Below are 24,279 nucleotides of genomic sequence, written 5' to 3' on the forward strand. Positions count from 1 at the left end.
TTATTTTCACCGGGTCTTGATTCCTGTTCATTTGTGGACCTTGCAGCAGCTTGTTTGAATATTCATGCTTCTAATATGTTTCGTTTTGATTCATTTTTATTTATTTTTTTATCGGTGACGGTGTGCAGGAGAGACTTTCAGCCTGACATCCTGAGTGAACGAGTTAGTTTGGTGTCACATTTGCTTTTGTGCTGATGGAATTTGTAGCCACACACACTACACACACACACACACACACCTGCACACACACACGCACACACACACACACACACACACACACACACACACACACACACACACACACACACACACACACACACACACACACATACTCACCTGCACACACAGACACACACACACACACCTACACACACACACACACACACGCACACACACTCACCTGCACACACACACACACACACACACACACACACACTCACCTGCACACACCTACACACTACACACACACCTGCACACACACACACACTTACACACACACACTCACCTGCACACACACACGCACACCTGCACACACACACACACACACATACACACACACACACTCACCTGCACACACCTACACACTACACACACACACGCACACACACACACACACACCTGCACACACACACACACACTTACACACACACACACACACACTCACCTGCACACACATACACACACACACACACACACACACCAATGAAACCATGACAACAGCGATTCTGTGAAAGTAAAACACTCACTGGAAAAGAACTCAGCATGCACGCTTTCTGTCTTTCTCCTCTTATAATAATCAAACCTTTTATTGGTTTCTTGTTGCTTTTAACAAACGGATCCATAATTATTGAGCAAACGTCATTCTTGCATCCATCTGCAGCAGCTGAACATCTGCATGTGTGTTGGTTGTTTAGGTCAGCCAGTCTGAAAACCCCCTGTCCCATTTAGCTAGCATATACGATTACTGTACCGATGTTTCCCAGTGTCAACATGCAATTAATTACTTCACCACAGCTCTCTTGGCCACAGTGTGTCCCGAATTAACAAAGAATATAAAAGCTATTCAGAGGAAAATGAAATGGAATTAGAATCAATGGGAGCTTCTGTCCAAGTCGCTGCCAGAGTTTCATAATTAACAGTCAAGCCATTGGCTGGTTGGACGGCTTTATTGATTCTGATTGGCTTTTATCCCCATGGGTCTGATCTAATAGCCGTTTCTCCTCTTTGTCCTTGTCATCCAGTTGACGTGTCTCGCCTTGAAGCTGCAGGCTGATGGGTCACTCTGGCAAACAGCTGTTTCTGACGTTCGGGACGGTCTTTGTAGCCGCTGGTCGGTGCGTGCTTGAGCTCATGCACAACACTGCAAAGCAACAACAGCCATTTAGACCCGTGGAGCGCTGCACATGCACATAAATCATGCACAAGCACATACTTCAGATATGCTCCAGGCTAATAGCAGGATGCAGGAAAGAACATTTACTCATCCAAACAGCCCGAGACATAAAACCTCGTCTAATTCCTTTTCCCACCGTGTTAAAAACGCACCACGTGGTAAATGTGTTTTGTTTTAGGTGGGTGGAGCGCACAAAGACACAAAAACGCAACCATTTGGATCCCATAAGACATCTGCTGGAAGAGTTCTAAGATCCCAGCAGACTTCATGTCAGTCTGCTGCTGGAAAGTCCCGTTTCCAGGTCAGTTTACCTTCAGAGTAAAAAGAACAGCTTGTATTTTAAACATTTTTGCGTTTGTTCATCATGAGCAGATAAAATCAGAATCAGGATCAGAAAAGGTGTATTGCCATTGTCAGTGAACAAACAATTCACAAACTAGGAACTTGCTTCGGTACTAATGTGCTACATATAACATGAATAATAAGATTAAAAATAGAATAAAATAGAATAAAAAAAACTAGAATAAAACTTTCAGCGATAAAAAAAAAGGCAGGTAATGTTAACATGGCCGATAACGTGACGTAGTGTCGAGTGCAGAAGACCAGCATGGTTGTGTGTTTATAATCTGTTCACAAGTCTAACATCAGATGGAAAGAAGCTGTTCTTATGGCGGGAGGTTCTGGTCCGGATGGACCGTAACCTCCTGCCTGAGGGAAGCGGCTCGAAAAGTCTGTGACCCGGGTGAGAAGGGTCAGCTGCTATCCGACCTGCACGCCCCCGAGTTCTGGAGACGTACAGGTCCTGGAGAGATGGAAGGCTGCAGCCAATCACCTTCTCAGCAGAGCGCACAATGCGCTGCAGTCTATTTTTGTCCCTCACCATGGCTCCAGCGTACCACACAGCGATGGAGGAGGTGAGGATGGACTCAATGATGGCCGTGTAAAACTGCACCATCATCTGGGCCGGCAGCTCGGCCTTTTTCAACTGCTGCAGAAAGTACATCCTCTGCTGGGCCTTTTTGAGCAGGGAGCTGATGGATGGCTCCCACCTAAGGTCATGTGTGATGGTGGTTCCGAGGAAGCGGAAGGAGTCCACAGTGGTGACGGGGGTGTCCGTCAGGACGAGGGGGAGAGATGGGGCTGTGACTTTCCTGAAGTCCACAATCATCTCCACTGTCTTCTGAGCATTGAGCTCCAGGTTGTTGCTGCTGCACCAGTACGCCAGCCGTTCCACCTCCCTCCTGTAGGCGGACTCATCACCGTCAGAGATGAGCCCGATGAGGGTGGTGTCGTCCGCAAACTTGATCAGTTTAACGGAGTCATGGCTCGAGGTGCAGCAGTTTGTGTACAGGGAGAAGAGCAGAGGAGACAGTACACAGCCCTGTGGAGATCCTGTGCTAATTGTCTTAGCGGTGGAAACATTCTTCCCCAGCCGCACGCTGGGGAAGAAATAGCAGAACATATGATTTAGTAATAAACATACATGTCATGTTGCTGCAGCCTACTTCATTCATGCTTTGGACATTTGGATTCTTTAAGAAAAGGTAACATAAAGACCATCCATCCAGTCATTTAAACCAAGTTAAACAGCTAGCTGGGTGAAACTCATGAGGATGAAGCGAGTTAGGAGGAAAACGATAAGATGTTGTCTGTGTATTAGGAGTGGATTTAGCGTTGCTAAATGTGTTGTTTCATGCGTGACACGTTGTGCTGCGTGTGTGTGTGAAGAAGAGACTGAAACATGGAGAAGGAGAGTGTGTATCGAGCTTTTAGAGCTCAAAGAAAGAAACAACGTGGCACGAGGGCACAGACACCCAAGCTGTTTCTCCATCGCCAGCGAGATAATGCCTCGCCACGGGGTGTGTGTGTGTGTGTGTGTGTGTGTGTGTGTGTGTGTGTGTGTGTGTGTGTGTGTGTGTGTGTGTGTGTGTGTGTGTGTGTGTGTGTGTGTGTGTGTGTGTGTGTGTGTGTGTGTGTGTGTGTGTGTGTGTGTGGTAGAGCAGCTGTTTGAAAGGTCAGAATATCAACAGACTGACACTCCAAAGACGGTGTTAGATAAACGGATGATGGGAGGAGAGAGAGCAGCAGAGAGAGACTCTGTCTGAGAAAACAGATGAAAAGTAAAAGATGGAAAAATGCTTTTATTTTTGTGTTTTTCTACTATTTTTATTTCAATCAGATCTTAAATAAACACACAACCTTTCTATCATAACCATGAGGTTTTGCTCTACTTTCCATCCCGACTGTATGTATCCTTTATTTTACTATTTAACAATTAAGATTCACATTTTTAAAATAGTCTGAGTAAAATTAGGTTTGATCATTTATAGATTTAATGCACTTGAATCACTAATATTAAATAACTAACTTTTGACAATTGTTTAGAGGTCCAGAGATGGTTTCCAGACAGTTGAATCCACAAATTGGTGCAATTTTTGTTTCGATTTATCTTAGAAAATTTTTGAATGAAAATTTGGAATCATTTGTTTTGATCTGTTAGATAAATGAAAGTTTTGTTCCAAAAGCCTCTGGTCTGTTGTCGATATTCAGCATGATCAGTTTAACTGATCACCAAGCAGCTTGATAATCCATGACGACTGCATGGTGGCGCAGTGGTTAACACTGTTGCCTCGCAGCACGAAGGTCGCTGGTTTGAAACTCGGCTGCGGCCTTCCTGCGTGGAGTTGCGTGTTCTCCCCATGCGTGCGTGGGTTTCCTCCGGGTACTCCGGTTTCCCCCACAGATCACAACATGCCCTATAGGTTATAAATTGTAAGTCGCTTTGGATGAAAGAATCAGAATCAGAAAGAATTTTATTGCCAGCGCTCCAGTGATCCAGAGCATAGGAACTTGACTCCACAGTACAACCTGACCAAGATTACACACACACATATAGACAGGACAGATACAGGTAGACCACGAGAGCAGCCATAACGGCGCTCACTTCAGTAGATGAAAAGGGGATTACATGAGGAGAGTTCGGGGAGGGAGAAAAAGGCATTAACAGAGTTACACCGGCAGGGTGTAGCTCTACTATGCAAAAAAAACACCCAACATATAAGCACGAACGTCACAGTTCACAACATGAGACCCGGTAGGTAGGGGGGAGGGGCTGGGACCCTGGTTTCCTCAGCGGGAGCAGCCTGTGTGGCGCTCGGCCAACTGAATCCACAGGTGGGTGGGAGGTCACGGGAAAGCACAGAGCACAGTGAGTGCCTCCAACTTGATGACCTCGGCGGAGACCACAATCTGAAGGCGGGGGGGTAGGTAGGGTTTTCACAGCATTTGTCGGCATTCCTTCCATCGTGGGGGTTTTTGCACGCAACTCCAAGGCTGCTTATGGCGTCAGATTCGATAACAGAACTTTTTTTGTTTCAGGCAGAGAGAATTTTCCTCTCTGCCTTAAGTCTGTATTGATCATTCAAGTCCTCCAGTGAAGCCAATTCGGTGATTAAACATCTCCACACCGTCCGGTGACCCTCTCCGAGATGACATCCAATTTGCGCACTAACACCGGTAACGCAGCTAAGACATTGTCCAGCTTGCGATTCACCTCGAGCAACGTCCCAGTCTGTGAGGTATCCACACGGACGGTGCCGCCCATGGATGTGGGTCGCCCTCCAATCGCTCCCGTCATCCCAATTTTACGGAAAACCAGATATCCTCCCACTCCAATTTGAAGAAATCCAGTGGTCATCAGGCCAAATATCCACACATCTTCGACGTCCTCAATGGACAGCTGAGAGAGGCAGATGACATTCCACTTCTTCCAGGAATCGAACATATATCCCGCTGCATGTGTCTCCTCCTCCGTTCTCATCGTAGAAAAAATCTTATCAATCGCGTTGAATGACCAAGTAATTAAATCCATTTCTGAAAATAGTAATTTTTCCAAAAGCGTCTGCTAAATAAATAAACATAAACAAACATAAACATGAAGACATGGAAAAGGTCTCCTGTAAGACACTAGTTTACGCAGCATGAAGCTGATTTAAGTCTCGGTTAATTCCCCATTTCAACTTGGTCTTATCAGAATTACTCAAAAGCTTAAAGTCAACCTCTGACTGAACTGTGGAACAAAACATTCCTTCAGGTGCACCTGTACCTACGTGTTCAATCCCAGGATTCACTGCAAAACTACTGGAGTTTCCTCGGTCCCACCATCCTGTGTGGACGCCAACACTCTGCACCACTTCAGAGATCATCTGCCCTTTCTTAGTCCCACTGGGGACAGACTGCTGTTTTGGACTGAGCTGCAAGATTCAAGGTCAACACCAAGTGCATTTAAAAATAAGTGACTGTTGCAAAATGTTGCTGCAGTCAGCACAAAACGTTCTACATGCGCTGGAGAGGTCTGGTATGTTTCTTCACCCTAGGATGCAACACAGACCTTTGTAGAAGAACAGGAAGTTGCCTTCCCCCAGAAAAGGTCCAGTAATCCCTCTGACCTCTGACTCTAATTAATTTCTGTCAAATGCAACGTTCAGGCTCACAAAGTCCATTTGTGCTGCTTGCATATTTATAGCTTCTGTGTTCTCCTGTCCGTGCAAAGCTAATCTCTAATCCCCAATGTCCTGAAAATTACAGCATTAGCAGAAACTGCTCTTGATTATATTTTCATCCCAACGCTTGTGTTTGTAAATCTCTGTGTTGGGTGAATCTATTAGAGAAATAACCTCATAAATGGTCAATTAAAGTGATGAGATTAGATGAGCAGCTGGTCTGAGTGGAAGGTGGAGGGAAAATCCACATCCAGGTGCAGCTTTTCACCTCCTGAACCCCAAACTCACCTTCAACTGCAACTAAATTATTAAGCTTTAGCCATCTCAAATAGAATAAGACACGAGCTATTGAACTAAAGTCTTCTAAAGTAAAGGTTTAGGAATAATTTTAAAAAATTAGGTTTCAATGATTTTAACATGAAAATGAAACTAAGAATTTGAAAATCATGCAACGGGTAATTTATTTCAATAAAGCAAAAGGGGCCCAAATCCATAGGATTATTTTCAGATCTCAAGAACTCTCCATTTAAAATCTTTGTTTTACTGGTTTCATGCAATATTCTAATCATCTGATATTTTGAATTTGAGGTTTTCACAAGCTATAAGCCATAATTATGACAATTATAACAATTTAAATCCTAAAATATTTGACTTTGTATGGAATTTATCTCTCATGAACAGGTTTCCCCTTTTAAGTTAAATTGCTGAAATAAGTTCACTTTTGGATCATATTTAAGGTTTTCGATTTTCACCTGTATTTAGAGCAAAAGAAGCTAAAAAAACTGATTTCTTTAACTCATCATTTAAAAAAATATAACAAATCTAGTCTTTGAAGTAATCTAGTACACCCAAATACATACTTAAAGGCGCATGAAGTAACTACGACATCCTGTGGCCAAATGCGGGAACTGCAGTTCATGTATCCAAAACAAACAAGTCCACTTTGTGCAACTGTTGCCAGCTCGGAATCAGTGCCAGAAGATTCTAGATGGCGAGTGAAGACGAGTCACGCAAAGTAACTTGATAAGCAGATAAACGTAATACACTGTAAAATTGAGTTGTCGAAACTCAAAATTTGCTTGAGATGCTTTTAGAGCCGACCTTTTGTTTTTAATTCATTGTAAGCATTGTTAGCTCAACGATAGCCTCCTGCCTTCTTCATTCAATATTAGAGTTTAAAAAATTAAAAGATGCCGTGGCTTCTTAGGGCAACAAGAAATAACACCTGGGTCGCTCCCATTTACTGGCTTCCGTTGATTTCCACAATGCTGCAGCTGGCTTTTATCCATCCATCTATTTTCTGAACCCGCTTTGTCCACGCAGGGTCGCGGGGGGACTGGTGCCTATCTCCAGCGGTCAACGGGCAATCAGGCGGGATACACCCTGAACAGAGAGCCAGTCCATCGCAGGGCAACACAGAGACACACAGGACAAACAATCACACACACACACACACACACACCTAAGAACAATTTAGACCACATATGTCAGAGTCAAGGCCCGCGGGCCAGATGCGGCCCGTGGAGCATTTTTATGTGGCCGCGAGATAAATATCAAAAATATATTAAAACTGGCCCGCTGGCCGATTTTACCGCAAGGACTTCAACTCCCATGATGCTTTGCGGCGTCAGCGCGGAGGTGACGCGCCCCCTCCTTTGTGTTTTTTCCAGCCCGAGGCAGTCAGGGGTAGTTGGGTGTCTGCAGCTCCGCTGTCTCGGACAAACTACACTCCTCTCACTCAGCGCCGAGTTCACTCAGCTGTTTTCTGACGTTGAAGCCCAGAAACGGAGATTGTAGCCGCTCAGTAACGTGTTCACGACTGAAAGAGAAAGTTTTCCAACTAACGTCCAGACAGAGCTGATATAACTCCAGCGAGCAGCGACACGCTCAAACCAGCATGGCTCTGTGGCTGCTGTCGTTGTGTTTCCTCCCCGACACACAACAACGTGGTCAAGCTGCTCAGACATGTTCATCAGCACAAACCTATGTGAGCACCTGTTGTCATCTAATGTTGTCGTTATTATGATGAAGATGAACAAAACAACAGGAGTCTCCTCCTCAGCTCAGATCAACCCCATGATGCAGGTATCTGGCTGGAACAGGTGAGCATCACAGTAAACCAGTGGAGCAAACTGGGCTTTAAATATGTTGGTTTCATAGGCGTCATTTTAACTGGGGACGCCGGGGACATGTCCCCGACAAAATTTGTGATTGGCAGCTGTGTCCCCCCCCCCCCCCCCCCCCCCACACACACACTTTCAAAAAAGTCTGCTGATGAGGATTTTTGTTTTACCAGCTCAGATCTTATACCGGGGTCGGCAACCTGTTCCCATCAAAGAGCCATTATTACCCGTTTCCCACAGTAAAGAAAACACCGCAGCAGCCGCAGCGTTGTGGGCGGGGCCTACCCTCAGACAGCAGAGAGCTGCTCACAACAGGTGACAGCAGCCGGTACCGGTCGCTTGCATGGGCGTCGCACCCGTGGGGGATTCAACACACACACTTTTCCAGCTGTTTGCTCACCTCCACACCAGTCTGGTTTCTTTAGGTCGCACTCACTCTGTTTGCCTCATCTCCTTCTTCACCTCCCTCTTCTGACAGCCGATGTCGGGTTTCCAGGAGAGCAGGAGAGGGAGGGACGGAAGAGCTCGACTGAATTCATAATTTTACATCTTGACATTAGCTGTACAAAGTCTGAGTTTGATAAAGTGAAGAACAACAATTTGCAGAGGTTTATAACAGGCGCGGCGCCAGGTTTTCATTTTTGGGTGGGCCACGGTAATTTTGGACGGACGGACCTTCTTCTTCCGGCGCTCACAGGGAGCAGACGCTTCTGCCTTTTCCTCCCTTATCTGTTTTTTCCCAAGGCTCTTTTTGTCCCGTCTGCCTACAGAGCGCTTCTCTGCATTTCCTCTGCAATCACCTTTTTTCAGCATTTTTCAACATGGACTTAATTAATTGGTCATTCAACGCGATTGATAAGATTTTTTCTACAATGAGCACGGAGGAGGGGGCTCACGCTTGTCCTCAGGGGACACATGCAGCGGGATATATGTTTGATTCCTGGAAAAAGTGGAATATCATCTGTCTCTCTCAGCTGTCCATTGAGGACGTCGAAGATATGTGGATATTTGGCCTGATGATCGTTGAATTTCTTCTGATTGGAGTGGGAAGATATCTGGCTTTCCGTAAAATTGGGATGACCGGAGCGATTGGAGGGCGACCCGCAACCATGGACGGCACCGTCCGTGTGGATACCTCACAGACTGGGACGTTGCTCGAGGTGAATCGCAAGCTGGACAATGTCTTAGCTGCGTTACCGGTGTTAGCGCGCAGGATTGATAACATCTCGGAAAGGGTCACCGGACGGTGTGGAGATGTTTAATCACTGAATTGGCTTCACTGGAGGACTTGAATGATCAATACAGACTTAAGGCAGAGAGGAAAAATTATCTCTGTCTGACCCAAACAAAGTTCTGTTATCGAATCTGACGCCATAAGCAGCCTTGGAGTTGCATGCAAAACCCCCACGCTGGAAGGAATGCAGACAAATGCTGTGAATCTCTATCCACCCACCCCCTCGCCTTCAGATTGTGGTCTCCACTGAGGTCATCAAGCTGAAGGACTCACTACTCTCTGTGCTTCCCCATGACCTCCCTCCCACCTGCGGAGCCAGCTGGTTGAGCGCCACACAGGCCGCCCCCGCGAAGGAAACCAGGATCCCAGCCCCTCCCCCCTACCTACCGGGTCTCATGTTGTGAACTGTGACGTTTGTTGCTTACATGTCAGGTGTTTTTTTTGCATTGGAGCGCTACACCCTGCTGGTGTAACCCTGTTAATGCCTTTTTTCTCCCTCCCTGAACTTCCCTCATGTATTCCCTTACTCATCTACAAAGGAGCGCCGTCATGGCTGCTCCCATGGTCTGCCTGTATCTGTCTTGTCTATATGTGTGTGTGTGTAACCTTGGTCAGGTTGTACTATGGAGTCAAGTTCCTACACTGTGAAAGGAGCGCTGGCAATAAAATTCATTCTGATTCTGATTCTGATAAGCAGTGACTTAAGTGAAGCAGGCAGGTCGCGCTAGAAAATTTCGTTTAAAAAGACGTCATAAATGTGTTTCCCCGTCATTTTTAGTTATAAAATATGAAGTAAAAACTCACAATTTAATTTTCATTCGTTTGTCATTAATATTTAGTCTACACCCGTGCGTTAAGTGGACCATCTTCCAGTAAAAGCAAAGCATCCAGCCCACCTCTCCAAATGCGTAAAATGTGCATCAGCCGCTAGTTAGGCGCGCCGCGCGCACCATCAGCTACGTCAGCCCAGACAAGAGCAGAGCAACTAGAGACAGAATAGAGGATAATTCTGTCTGGATGTGGATGGAGATCACATTTTACAGCAGCCTGATCATCATTTAAATACGTAAACCATCACCTGGCTTCTAGTCCACGCTATCAGCATTATTTTAATTGGTGTGTGTCTGTGTGTGTGTGTCTGTGTGTGTGTGTGTGTGTCTGTGTGTGTGTGTCTGTGTGTGTGTGTGTGTGTGTGTGTGTGTGTGTGTGTGTGTGTGTGTGTGTGTGTGTGTGTTTTCCACTTCAAACACTGGTCTAACCAACCAGACCAGCGTGTCCAGTAACATATTAATGTTACAATTAAACAGTTTCACTTCATGTAGGCTAGGAACGTTTCACCTGCCGTGGCCCGACCGCTTCTGCTCCACATAAACTTTGTGCGTGATCAAATGTCTCTACAGCTGCTTTCTGAGCTGAAGAGGCTATTCTGCCTCAGACTGGATGCGTCATGCGTCTCCATATTAGAGACGGGAACAAGCGCTGTTCAGCCAAAGTTTCATAATTTCATAAAAAGAACATTTTTCCAAGTGACACATCCCTCAGAGAGACCGGGTTTCCAGACCGCTTCAGTGGGAGGAAATCTTACCACATGCGTCGTGGTTCTGTGCTGCGAACCCCTCTACAGATCTTCAGCCCACTGTCCACCGTGGGCGCTCCGAGCCGCGCTGAACACAGAGTCCAGTATAAAGCTCTGATGTTCTGATGGGAATCATTTCTTGATTGATTTAGTTACCTCTGCGATGTGCGTAACGATTAAAATGTCAGCTCATCCATGTGCATCAGTGTGCGTCGGGGTAATTCTTTCAAAACAACCAACATCCTTGAGTTTATCCGTCAAAATAAACAGTCAAATGGAAATATCTGTAACCTGTTATTTAACTGTTTTACCTTCTTGTGAAGATTGTTGCAAAGAGAAACAATTAAACTTGATTTACCCCAGAGCCAGGAGCACTGCGCTACTGACTGTAAATGAGGGGGAAATGATTTAATGGGATCCTTTTCTTTTCAACATGGTTTAATGTAAAGTTTCATTCAGCACAAACTTTAGTTGCACCAATCTAACGAGACAGAGCCTGGATTTGAATTCTGAACAGTTTAAACATGTTTAAAACGGAGACATGCGTGACGCGTCTAAAATTTGCACCTGCTCCGCTATTATGGAAATTAAACTAACAAGATGAATAACAACAAATTATTTTAGGCACAGACAACATCCCCCACACTTTTGAAAAGCTTGCAACGCGCCTGGTCGCTCGTGTACGTCAAAGTTATCTTTCATAAGAAGATAATCAATAAAACGATTTATATAACATGGATCCAGAAGTTGTAGCCCGTCTCTGCCGACAATATTTTGATATTTTTCACCCTGTTGGTGGTTTTACTGAGCAGGTGCCACTTTTGTCATACGTTTCTTTTTAAAACATGTTTAGACTGTTCAGAATACAAATCCAGGCTCTCAGAACCAGAGCGCATGTGGAAGGTTCCTCCCACTGAAGCGAGTGTTTTCCAAACCCTGTCTCTCAGAGACTTGTCACTTAGAAAATGTTCCCTGATAATGAAACATTGGCTGAATAGCGCTTGTTCCTGTCTCCAATGTGGCGACACATCCAGGAGCCGTCAGAGGAGAATCCCAGAATCTGACATCCTCCAGCTCAGGAAGCGCCGATATGATTACGCACAAGCGTGACGCGTCAACCCGGTCTCATAGTAAGACCGGGTTGGAACTGTTCAGGTTTACGCAGACAATCTTTACATTTAGAATTGACTTACAGATATAAAATTAATTCAGTAAAATGTAAAGCATTTTATTTAAATATCCATTCATTATTTTACAAGCACAGAGAGCCGCATCAGATGGATGGAAGAGCTGCATGCGGCTCCAGAGCCGCCGACCCCTGTGCTAGCCTACTTTATTGTCCCCAGCAATTTTTAAACCCCACTCAAGTGTATGGTTATTGTCCCCAGCAATTCTGAAAAATAACTGACGCCCTTGGTCAGATCCCAAGCTAGCTAACTAACTTTTGTAACTACCATACTCAATTTGCCCCAACTAGTGGACGCCAGGCTAACCTGGCATAAAGAAAAGCAGTCTAAATCGCTACTTTCCCCCTCCGTTGAATATTTGTGTAACTCACTATTGACATCCACCATGGCAGACCCTACGTCAGGTGACGTGGCTGAAAAGGGTCAAAATGACTCCATCGTAATGCTGATGATATTAATGTGTAGATAAAAGACGGAAAGAGGAAAACACTGACTGCCTTTGGAGGACCACTATCCTGGTGGGTGAGCCAATCCTGGAAGTCAGAACAACAAACAGATTGAGAGCTGTTTTAGTGAAAAATGACCGTCTACAAGCAAAATCAATCAGTTCCACCCTAGAATATAGAAAGATGTCAATTTTGCATCACGGTAAACACAGAGAAATTTGAAACAACACAAACAAGCCAAGGGACAAATGAGGCTAACTAGTAAACAGTAAAGCTGCAATGGCAAACTTAGAAAACAAATTAGCTTAAAACATTTTTTCATGCCTTTTAAAAATGTTCTAACACAATAAATAAATTGTGGAGATTAAAAAAATTCAATAAAGTGGTTCTTTGGCGTTTATCTAAAATCCTTTGCCAGTAACACATTTCAGACCTAAAGCAATTATTGGATCATCCGGATGTCGGACTAGCCAAACCACTGCACTTCCCAGGGACCTGCATTCAAAACACACTCACGTATTTATCAACAGAACACCACTGGTGTGAGTTTCTCAGCTCAATAATATCAGAGAAGGAGAAACAGTCGGCTGCTACCACTTCTACTTTAGGACTAACTACTAGAGTCCCTATAAAAAACACCATTTGAAGTCACGGACAACAAAAGACATTTGGACCTGGAAAACGGTGATGGGTGTTTAGCCCCATCTCTTTTCCTCTGGCGTTGTGGGCTACTAGTTCTGGCAGAAGCGTCTCAGGGAAGATACCCGGGGTGGGGGTGGGGGGGAGGGCTGAGTGTGCCATGGCCGTGTTTGTGTTCAAAGCTTGTTTGTAGATTTGCTATAACAGCTTTAAAAGAGAAATATAATTTCTAAAATCAAAACAACAACAAAATTGCACATTTTTAAAGGGTTATTAAAGCGATGCTAAAGAGTTAACACTTTTAGCGTTAGCTTTAAAACTGGTTTCAGTGATTTTTCACAAAATCTTTAGCAGCTTCACATTGGACAGCACTCTGTATCCCTCTGCTGACCAGAAACTACGCTTAACGGGTTTCTATGTAAAATTTGAATACATTGTATGTATTTATGTAAAATACATAAATTAGCCCTTGAAAGTGAAAGCTGACCTGTTCTCTAGCGCCACCATCAGGCCAAACTGAAATCATCAGACCAAAGTTAAAGTAAATGTATCTTGAAAAGTTTTGATACAAATCTTCTCATATTTTCTAACGACATTAATGATCACAAGATTATGAACCTTAATGGGTTTTGGTGATGATATGACCTTTCCTGCAGCGCCACCGTCAGGTCAGACTTTAGAGTTAGTGTATCTTACAAATCTTTCATCCAGATCTTTACTAATTTAGGGTGCACATTCATGATTCTCACAGAATGAACCATAATGATTGATGTTGGTGACCCCCCTTTTCCCTCTTGTAAACATATTTATTTATTGTCATCTGTTTTTTGTCACATAGTTAGAAAGTCAAACTCTCCCCTCCTCTTTTTTATCCGGGCTTGGGACCGGCAGTGGCAGAGTTAGAGAGTGTTTTTTTTTTTGCTTTTATTTTATTTTAGTTTATGATTTATTTATTTATTTGCTTTTTATATTTTGTTTTTGTTTATTGTGTGTCGGGGGATTACATGTTCGAAAGTTCACCCATCTCTGAAACAGAAAATCATAATGAGAACATCAGGGTCTTTGGGGAGGCAGTGGCTGGCTTAACTTCTCACATTCATCCTGGACAGTGCTACCCGCTGCCACCAGGAGATGGGATGTCTTCTAATTAGCCTTTTCTGACTTGTTAGCAGGGAGGTTCGTTGCTAGGTTGTTTGTTTTTGTGCTGACGGAGACATCCCGGGGTTACAAATTTCTTGAAATGCCTCCACACAGAAACTTTTTCCTGTTTTTTTGTGTCTGAGTGTGGAGCGTCTCTCTGGGACTCGAGGCTTTCTGCTAAAGAGTCGTTTTCAGCAGGAAGACTCTCGTTTCCTTCTGCAGCGTCCACGTTCTGCTCACTGATCGTTTCAGTTTGCTGATCTGGGTTAAAACGTTCAGTCTTCAGTCTCAAGATCAGATTTTGACTTTCCAGATTTGTAGTCAGTGACTCGAGTTCAGAGACTTGTTCCTTCAGGATTCCCAACTCTTCCTCGTGCTGCTTTTTGCTTCTAAACAGATTTAACTGGAGGTTAAGGACGACTTTACGGAGTTTTGTTTCTTTTTCCTCCATCTGTTCTAGTTTGGTCATCAGATCATCGTGACCTGCACTGACCACGTCTCTGTTTTGGGCGAGCTCAGTCTCCAAACCAAGTCTGATCTTCTGCTCGTCTCTAAGCTGGTTTTCCAGGCTCTCACACAGGCCAGATGTTTCCTGGAGTTGCTGGTACAGCTGGAGTCTGAGCTTCTGTTCGTTGGTGAAACCTGTTTCCAGTTTTTCACAGACGACAGATTTATCCTGGAGTTGATGTTTGACGCTCTCCAGCTGCTCAGCCAACTCCTGGTGAGAAGCAGCGTTCTCAGCGGTCAGGTTCTCCACGACCACTCTGAGTTCTGAGTTGCTCTGAGTCAGATCTTTGATCAGCTCTTTAAGATCTGAGTTCTCACCGACTATCGCCCTGTTAGAGTCCAGCTGAGCCTCGTAGCTAACTCTGAGCTGCTTCTCCATGTCCAGACTGCTGCTAAGTTCTTCACAGACGGACATTTTTTCATGGAGCAGCTGTTTAAACTTCTGCAGATCCTCACACATCTGGTCTGATTTAGTTTCTACAGCCTGACCACTTCTCAGCGTCTGACTGAGATCTGTGTTCCTCCTTTTCAGATCGTTGATCTCCTTCTTGAGATTTCCGTTCATTGAACTCATTTGATCTTTAGTTTTTTTGAGTTCTTCCTCACAGGTCAGGCGGAGCTCGTTTTCTTTGTTCAAACGTTTCTCTAAACTTTCACAGATCAGATTCTTCTGTTTGAGCTGATGCTTGAAATTATTTTGCGTTTCCAGAAGTTTCCTGTCTCTGTTCTTCAGATCCGTTTTAACGTTGTCCAGCATCTCAGAGAGGTCACCGTTCCTTTTCTTAAGATCTTTGATCTCCTTCTTAAAGTTCTCGTTGACGGTGACTTTATGCTGGGCGTTCTTCTGCTCCTGGACACTAACGAGTCTGAACCGACGTTCTTGATCTAAATCTGTTTGCAGATTTTTGATGAAAACGTTCTTTTCTGAAAGCTGCTCCTTCAAATTCTCCAGCTTGTCGGTCAACTTCTGTTCTACGCTGATTTTCTCATCTTTTTCTCTGCTAAACATCGCTTCTAAGTCCAAATGTCGTTGCTCCAGTTTTTCAAAGTTCTCGATCAGAACGTCTCTCGAGACTCCAGAAAAACGGGACTCGTCTGTCTCACCTTTTAGATCTGAGCAGATTTTTTGTAAGTCTTCATTCACGTTTTTCTGCTCCTGTAACTGCTTCTCTAAAGCCACCAGCTTTTGTTGCTGCTCAACCAAAACGTTCTCCATCTCTTTAGCTTGCTCCTTGTAAAGCACACACTGGTTCTCTGCAGAAAGCCTCTTCTCCTTTTCCTGATTGAAACAAGTATTTCTGTTCTGCAGTTTTTCTTTCAGATGATCCACTTGTTTCAGAAGGTCACAGACGACAGATTTATCCTGGAGTTGATGTTTGACGCTCTCCTGCTGCTCAGCCAACTCCTTGTGAGTAGCGGCGTTCTCAGCGGTCAGGTTTTCCACGACCACTCTGAGTTCTGAGTTGCTCTGAGTCAGATCGTTGATCTCCTTCTTGAGATTTCCGTTCATTGAACTCATTTGATCTTTAGTTTTTTTGAGTTCTTCCTCACAGGTCAGGCGGAGCTCGTTTTCTTTGTTCAAACGTTTCTCTAAACTTTCACAGATTAGATCCTTCTGTGTGAGCTGATGTTTAAAATCACTTCTTTCTTCCAGAAGTTTCCTCTCTCTGTACTTCATATCCGTTTTAATGTTGTTCAGCAACTCAGAGAGGTCACCGGTCCTTTTCTTAAGATCTTTGATCTCCTTCTTAAAGTTCTCGTTGACGGTGACTTTAAGCTGGGCGTTCTTCTGCTCCTGGACACTAACGAGTCTGAACCGACGTTCATGATCTAAATCTGTTTGCAGATTTTTGATGAAAACGTTCTTTTCTGAAAGCTGCTCCTTTAAATTCTCCAGCTTGTCGGTCAACGTCCGTTCTACGCTGATTTTCTCATCTTTTTCTCTGCTAAACATCGCTTCTAAGTCCAAATGTCGTTCCTCCAGTTTTTCACACTGGTTCTCTGCAGCAAGCCTCTTCTCCTTCTCCTGATTGAAACAAGTATTTGTATTCTGCAGTTTTTCTTTCAAATGATCCACTTGTTTCAAAAGTTCATCGATTTGCCTGCTTTTAAAATCAGCTAATTCCTGCTGAACCGTCTGAGGTCTAGGGACAACCGTCTCAGGTCCAGAGAACTCCAGTTCAGCAGATGAATGAGTCTCATTAGGAAGCGACTCTTTCTCTGCACCAAAGACCGATGTTTGTTCTGCCATCTGAGACTCCATCTCTTTAGTTGTAGACAGTAGATCTGACTTTTCGTCCTCACCATCAGAACTAAAGTCGATGACTAAATCATAATCCACTTCTACGTTGTTGACACATAAGTCGTACCAGGACATGTTTGTGCTGTTCGTCATTTCAGCCAAAGTAAGGGTTTGTTCTGCCTCAATTTGGTGTTTAAAATCAGCTAATTCCTGCTGAACGGACTGAGGTCTAGGGACAACCGTCTCAGATCCAGAGAACTCCAGTTCAGCAGGTAATTTAGTCTCATACTGAAGAGACTCTTTCTCAGCATCAAAGACAGACATTTGTTCTGTCATCTGAGACTTCATCTCTTTAGTTTTAAACTGTAGATCTGACTTTTCGTCCTCACCGAAGTCGATGACTAAATCATAATCCATGTTTACAGGGTTGACACAGAAGTCGTACCAGGAGATGTCTGTGCTGTTCATCATTTCAGCGAAAGTAAGGGGTTGTTGTGGCTTTCTTGGGCGTTTAAAACCAGCTAATTCCCGCTGAACCGTCTGAGGTCTAGGGACCATCGTCTCAGAATCAGAGTCGACCGTCTCAGATCCAGAGAACTCCAGTTCAGCAGGTAATTTAGTCTCATAGTGAAGAGACTCTATCTCAGCATCAAAGACGCGTATATGTTCTGTTTCATCAAACATATCATTTTCCATCTCTTCAGTTTCTGAGAGAAGTTCTGAGTTTTCATCCCCACAGTCAGAAACAAAGTCCATGTCTGACTCATAATCCATTTGTCCTGGGTGTAGACGTGAGTCGTACCACGACACGTTTCTTCTGTTCACCATTTGAGCGACAAAAAGGGTTTGGTCAAACTTACTTGGGTGTCTGAAGACAGTGGTGTGTCCTCAGCGGTAGCTCTGAAGAGACTGAAGAGGAGCTGCTGCTCGTGGGCCTTTTATAGTCTCGGAATGTACCAAGTTAGAACCCTGCTTTATGATGTCACACACAGATTCTTCTATTGTGCTTGTTAGTGTTAATATTAGTAGTATTAGTATTGTAATTATTGTTTTTATTAATAATAATAATAATAATAATCATATAAGTATTAATATTAATTGCAATAAAACACTTTAATTAATGGAATCTTCCAGATTAAAGCCATCCTTTATGATGCCATTATTATTATCATTATATTAATAGATGAAAACTTTAATGGAATCTTCCAGATTAAAGCCATCCTTTATGATGTCACACACAGATTCTTCTATTGTGTTTGTTAGTGTCATTATTAGTAGTATTAGTATTGTAATTATTGTTTTTATTATTAATAATAATAATAATAATCATATAAGTATTAATATTAATTGCAATAAAACACTTTAATTAATGGAATCTTCCAGATTAAAGCCATCCTTTATGATGCCATTATTATTATCATTGTATTAATAGATGAAAACTTTAATGGAATCTTCCAGATTAAAGCCATCCTTTATGATGTCACACACAGATTCTTCTATTGTGTTTGTTAGTGTTATTAATAGTAGTATTAGTATTGTAATTATTGTTTTTATCATTAATAATAATAATAATCATATAAGTATTAATATTAATTGTAATAAAACACTTTAATTAATGGAATCTTCCAGATTAAAGACATCCTTTATGATGCCATTATTATTATTATTATTATTATTATATTAATAGATGAAAACTTTAATTAATGGAATCTTCCAGATTAAAGCCATCCTTTATGATGCCATTATTATTATTATATTAATAGATGAAAACTTTAATTAATGGAATCTTCCAGATTAAAGCCATCCTTTATGATGCCATTATTATTATTATATTAATAGATGAAAACTTTAATTAATGGAATCTTCCAGATTAAAGCCATCCTTTATGATGTCACACACAGACTCTTCTATTGTGTTTGTTAGTGTTATTATTAGTAGTATTAGTATTGTAATTATTGTTTTTATTATTAATAATAATAGTAATTATATTAGTATTAATATTAATTGTAATAAAACACTTTAATTAATGGAATCTTCCAGATTAAAGCCATCCTTTATGATGTCACACACAGACTCTTCTATTGTGTTTGTTAGTGTTATTATTAGTAGTATTCATAGGCGTCATTTTAACCGGGGACGCCGGGGACATGTCCCCGGCAAAATTTGTTATTGGCAGCTGTGTCCCCCCCCCCCCCCCCCCACTTTCAAAAAAGCCTGCTGATGAGGATTTTTGTTTTACCAGCTCAGATCTTATACCAGGGGTCGGCAACCTGTTCCCATCAAAGAGCCATTATTACCCGTTTCCCACAGTAAAGAAAACACGGGGAGCCACAGCAGCCGCAGCGTTGTGGGCGGGGCCTACCCTCAGACAGCAGAGAGCTGCTCACAACAGGTGACAGCAGCCCGTACCGGTCGCTTGCATGGGCGTCGCACCGGAGGGGGATGGGGGGGGGGGGGTGCAACACACACACTTTTCCAGCTGTTTTGCTCACCTCCACACCAGTCTGGTTTCTTTACGTCGCACTCACTCTGTCTGCCTCATCTCCTTCTTCACCTTCCGCTTCTGACAGCCGATGTCGGGTTTCCAGGAGAGCAGGAGAGGGAGGGATGGAAGAGCTCGACTGAATTCATAATTTTACATCTTGACATTAGCTGTACAAAGTCTGAGTTTGATCAAGTGAAGAACAACAATTTGCAGAGGTTTATAACAGGCGCAGCGCCAGGTTTTCATTTTTGGGTGGGCCACGGTAATTTTGGACGGACCTTAATAAGCAGTGACTTAAGTGAAGCAGGCAGGTCGCGCTAGAAAATTTTGTTTAAAAAGACGTCATAAATGTTTTACCCCGTCATTTTTTTTATAAAATATGAAGTAAAAACTCACAATTTAATTTTCATTCATTTGTCATTAACATGTAGTCTACACCCGTGTGTTAAGTGGACCATCTTCCAGTAAAAACAAAGCATCCAGCCCACCTCTCCAAATGCGTGAAATGTGCGTCAGCCGCTAGTTAGGCGCGCCGCGCGCACCATCAGCTACGTCAGCCCAGACAAGAGCAGAGCAACTAGAGAAAGAATAGAGGATAATTCTGTCTGGATGTGGATGGAGATTACATTTTACAGCAGCCTGATCATCATTTAAATACGTAACCCATCACCTGGCTTCTAGTCCACGCTATCAGCATTATTTTAATTGGTGTGTGTGTGTGTGTGTGTGTGTGTGTGTGTGTGTGTGTGTGTGTGTGTGTGTGTGTGTGTCCAGTAACATATTAATGTTACAATTAAACAGTTTCACTTCATGTAGGCTAGGAACATTTCACCTGCCGTGGCCCGACCGCTTCTGCTCCACATAAACTTTGTGCGTGATCAAATGTCTCTACAGGTGCTTTCTGAGCTGAAGAGGCTATTCTGCCTCAGACTGGATGCGTCATGCGTGTCCATATTAGAGACGGGAACAAGCGCTATTCAGCCAAAGTTTAATAATCAGGGAACATTTTTCCAAGTGACACATCCCTCAGAGAGACCGGGTTTCCAGACCGCTTCAGTGGGAGGAAATCTTACCACATGCGTCGTGGTTCTGCGCTCCGAACCCCTCTACAGATCTTCAGCCCACTGTCCACTGTGGGCGCTCCGAGCGGCGCTGAGCACATGTCCAGTATAAAGCTCTGATGTTCTGATGGGAATCATTTCGTGATTTAGCTACCTCTGTGATGTGCGTAACGAATAAAATGTCAGCTCGTCTGTGTGTGCATCAGTGTGCGTCGGGGTAATTCTTTCAAAACAACCAACATCCTTGAGTTTATCCGTCAAAATAAACAGTCAAATGGAAATATCTGTAACCTGTTATTTAACTGTTTTACCTTCTTGTGAAGATTGTTGCAAAGAGAAACAACTAAACTTGATTAACCCCAGAGCCACGCGCACTGCGCTACTGACTGTAAATGAGGGGGAAATGATTTAATCAGATCCTTTTCTCTTCAACATGGTTTAATGTAAAGTTTCATTCAGCACAAACTTTAGTTACACCAATCTAACGAGACAGAGCCTGGATTTGTATTCTGAACAGTTCTGCTGAGCTGTGGTGGCCTCATGGAGGGGGCCATCGACTAGCACACTGCTGCTAACCACTTAAACATTCTCCCTCTCTTGATGATAACTTTTTGTTTTCATTGACTTTTTGATGTGCTACTACTAGTTTATCCGTTTAATTATAGATTCACTAGGATAAATACAATAAAGTTTATCTTTCACCAAATACAATATTTACTAAGACATCACAATATAACTATAGACACATTACTTGTCTGTGTGTGTGTGTGTGTGTGTGTGTGTGTGTGTGTGTGTGTGTGTGTGTGTGTGTGTGTGTGTGTGTGTGTGTGTGTGTGTGTGTGTGTTCCTGCTCTGTCTTCTCGATCCCCAGTGAGTCGTGGAGGATGGCTGCTTATACTGAGCCAGGATTCTCTGGAGGTTTCTTCCTGTTAAAAGGGAGTTTTCCTCTCCACTGTCGCTGCATGCTTGCTTAGTATGAGGATTGCTGTATAGTCACTGACACTAGTCAGTGACTTGATGCAATTTGCTGGGTTCCTTATACAGGAAACATTATTTCTGATTGGCTTAATGAACTGTGAATTAGAATGCTTATTATGTGAAGTGCCTTGAGACGACTCTTGTCGTGATTTGGCGCTCTATAAATAAACTTGAATTGAATTGAATTAAACATGTTTAAAACGGAGACATGCGTGACGCGTCTAAAATTCGCACCTGCTCCGCTATTATGGAAATTAAACTAACAAGATGAATAACATGAACTTATTACAGACAACATCCCCCACACTTTTGAAAAGCTTGCAACGCGCCTGGTCGCTCGTGTACGTCAAAGTTATCTTTCAGAAGACGATAATCAGTAAAACGATTTATATAAAGTGGATCCAGAAGTTGTAGCCCGTCTCTGTCTACAATATTTTGATATTTTTCACCCTGTTGGTGGTTTTACTGAGCAGGTGCCACTTTTGTCATACGTTTCTTTTTAAAACATGTTTAGACTGTTCAGAATACAAATCCAGGCTCTGTCACGTTTGATTGTTGTAATTAAACTTTGTAGGTGGGGAAGGTCAGAAAAGGATCCGATCATTTTGTTTTTCCCTCATTTACAGCGACGGAGATAACACCAGTGCACCTGGCTCTGGTGGTAATCAAGTTAAATTATATCTATTTTCACAAGAAAACAGAACAGTTAAAAGCAGGGCTTGTGTTGACGGGACAGTTCCCGTATTTGACCGTTTATTTTGACGGAGAAAGAATAGAAAGAATTACCCCGACGCATGCAGACAAACTGACATTTTATTCCACTTAAATCGCAGATGTAGCTAAATCACTCAAGAAAAGATTCCCATCCGAACATCTGAGCTGGGCATTGCTCAGCGCAGCTCGCTGTCAGCGTGTACTACATAAGGTACACAGCGAGCTGAAGTTGTGGAGAGGAGCTTGGAGCGCGTCGCAGAACCAGAGCGCATGCGGGAAGCTTCCTCCCACTGAAGCGAGTGTTTTCCAAACCCGGTCTCTCAGAGACACTTGTCACTTAGAAAATGTTCCCTGATGAAGAAACTTTGGCTGAATAGTGCTTGTTCCTGTCTCCAATGTGGCGACACATCCATGAGCCGTCTGAGGAGAATCCCAGAATCTCACATTGTCTTCAGCTCAGGAAGCGCCGATATGATTACACACAAGCGTGACGCGTCAACCCGGTCTCACACTAAGACCGGGTTGGACCTGTTCGGGTTAACGCAGGCAATCTTTACATTTAGAATTAGCTTACAGATGTAAAATTAATGCAGTAAAATATAAAGCTTTTTATTTAAATATCCATTCATTATTTTACAAGCACAGAGAGCCGCATCAGATGGATGGAAGAGCCGCGGGTTGCCGACCCCTGTGCTAGCCTACTTTATATTCCCCAGCAATTTTTAAGCCCCACTCAAGTGTATGGTTATTGTCCCCAGCAATTCTGAAAACAAACTGATGCCCTTGGTTGGTTTTATGCTCTTTTTCTGCTCCAAAACATGAAAGTTAACAGGTGAGATGTAGCATTTTCATTTAAGATAAAATTATATTTTTATTTTGTTGTTGGCCCGTGAGAAAAGATTTAACCTACAGTAAACAGGAAGTGGAAAGGCTACAGATAGATGAATAGAATAGAAAATCCCTTTATTGTTCCTCAGTGGGGAAAGCTAGACGTCACAGCAGCGATGACACGTATTACAGGAGAAAAAAAGGAGTATAAAAAATAAGAAAAATGAATAAACAAGAAAACGTAAATCCTGAATAGATTTTAAAAATGCTGATTATACCACAAGTAATGAATACCACTGATGCTTTTTATTTAAAACTGACTTGCTCGTGTGTAATTTGGTTATTCCACATTCAGTGTTAATGCAGAAATAAGTTTGTTTCCAAATTTAAAGGTTCAAAATTGCATATATGTTGATAAAGAAAATGTGCAAATTTGCCATCACTTTTTCAAAAATATTAAGTTTGGCCCTCGACTCCGCCCCAGAGTTTCATTTCGGCCCCGTGTGAGTTTGAGTTTGACACCCCTGATTTAGACAGACCAATTAACCTAACAGTCATGTTTTTGGACTCTGGGAGGAAGCCGGAGAACCCGGAGAGAACCGACGCATGCACAGGGAGCTGGCATTTAATTACATAAATACATATTTAGCACATTTTTGGGAAAAACTGGTTTGATAATTTTAGATCTAGAATTTTTAGATTTAGAAAACATTAAAAATTTACATTTCTGTCAAAGAATTCCAACTAGCTTGTTGTTTTTCCTTTTGATGAATTTTCTTTAAAATGGATTTTTCAAGATCATTACAAAAACGTTTTATTAATCACATAAAACCTGGAGCACAGCACCGACTATTTGAGAAGAATTAAGTGCTGTTACGAAGAAACTTACTTGACTTTCCCGAGAAAACGTCAGCAGAGTGAGAAACGCAACATGTCACTCGTCCCTCTCCGGGAAAAAGGACCCGAGCTGTTCCACAACCGACAGCTCTGCACAAACTTTACATTTACAGACCTTTGATAAAAAAAACTATCTATACATTTATTATACTCTTCCTCAGCATGTTAAATCACGTCAATAAACACATTTTAAGATTCTGCCACACAGAAATCCATCGAATTGGATTTTTCTGAAGTCCGGTGGCAAACTGAAAGGTTTGTGACAGGAAGACCTTAACAGGGAGGGCATGTGCTGCAATGAAGCTGGAGTTATTCCAGTTCTGTATC

The 24,279-nt window shown here is 42.9% G+C and overlaps 1 protein-coding gene across 1 annotated transcript; it reads right to left on the reverse strand.

Moving 5' to 3' along the window:
• Nucleotides 1-14,265: 14,265 nt before the first annotated feature.
• Nucleotides 14,266-17,817, reverse strand: LOC129163621 (uncharacterized). Its single transcript, XM_070546799.1, has 3 exons — nucleotides 16,850-17,817; nucleotides 16,389-16,558; nucleotides 14,266-16,205 (listed from the first exon to the last, which is right to left on the reverse strand). Exons 1-3 carry the CDS (start codon nucleotides 17,815-17,817, stop codon nucleotides 14,266-14,268), a joined length of 3,078 nt encoding a protein of 1,025 aa, XP_070402900.1.
• Nucleotides 17,818-24,279: the final 6,462 nt, after the last annotated feature.

Source organism: Nothobranchius furzeri, chromosome 18 (genome assembly GCF_043380555.1).
Source record: "Nothobranchius furzeri strain GRZ-AD chromosome 18, NfurGRZ-RIMD1, whole genome shotgun sequence".
Classification (NCBI taxonomy): Eukaryota; Metazoa; Chordata; class Actinopteri; order Cyprinodontiformes; family Nothobranchiidae; genus Nothobranchius; species Nothobranchius furzeri.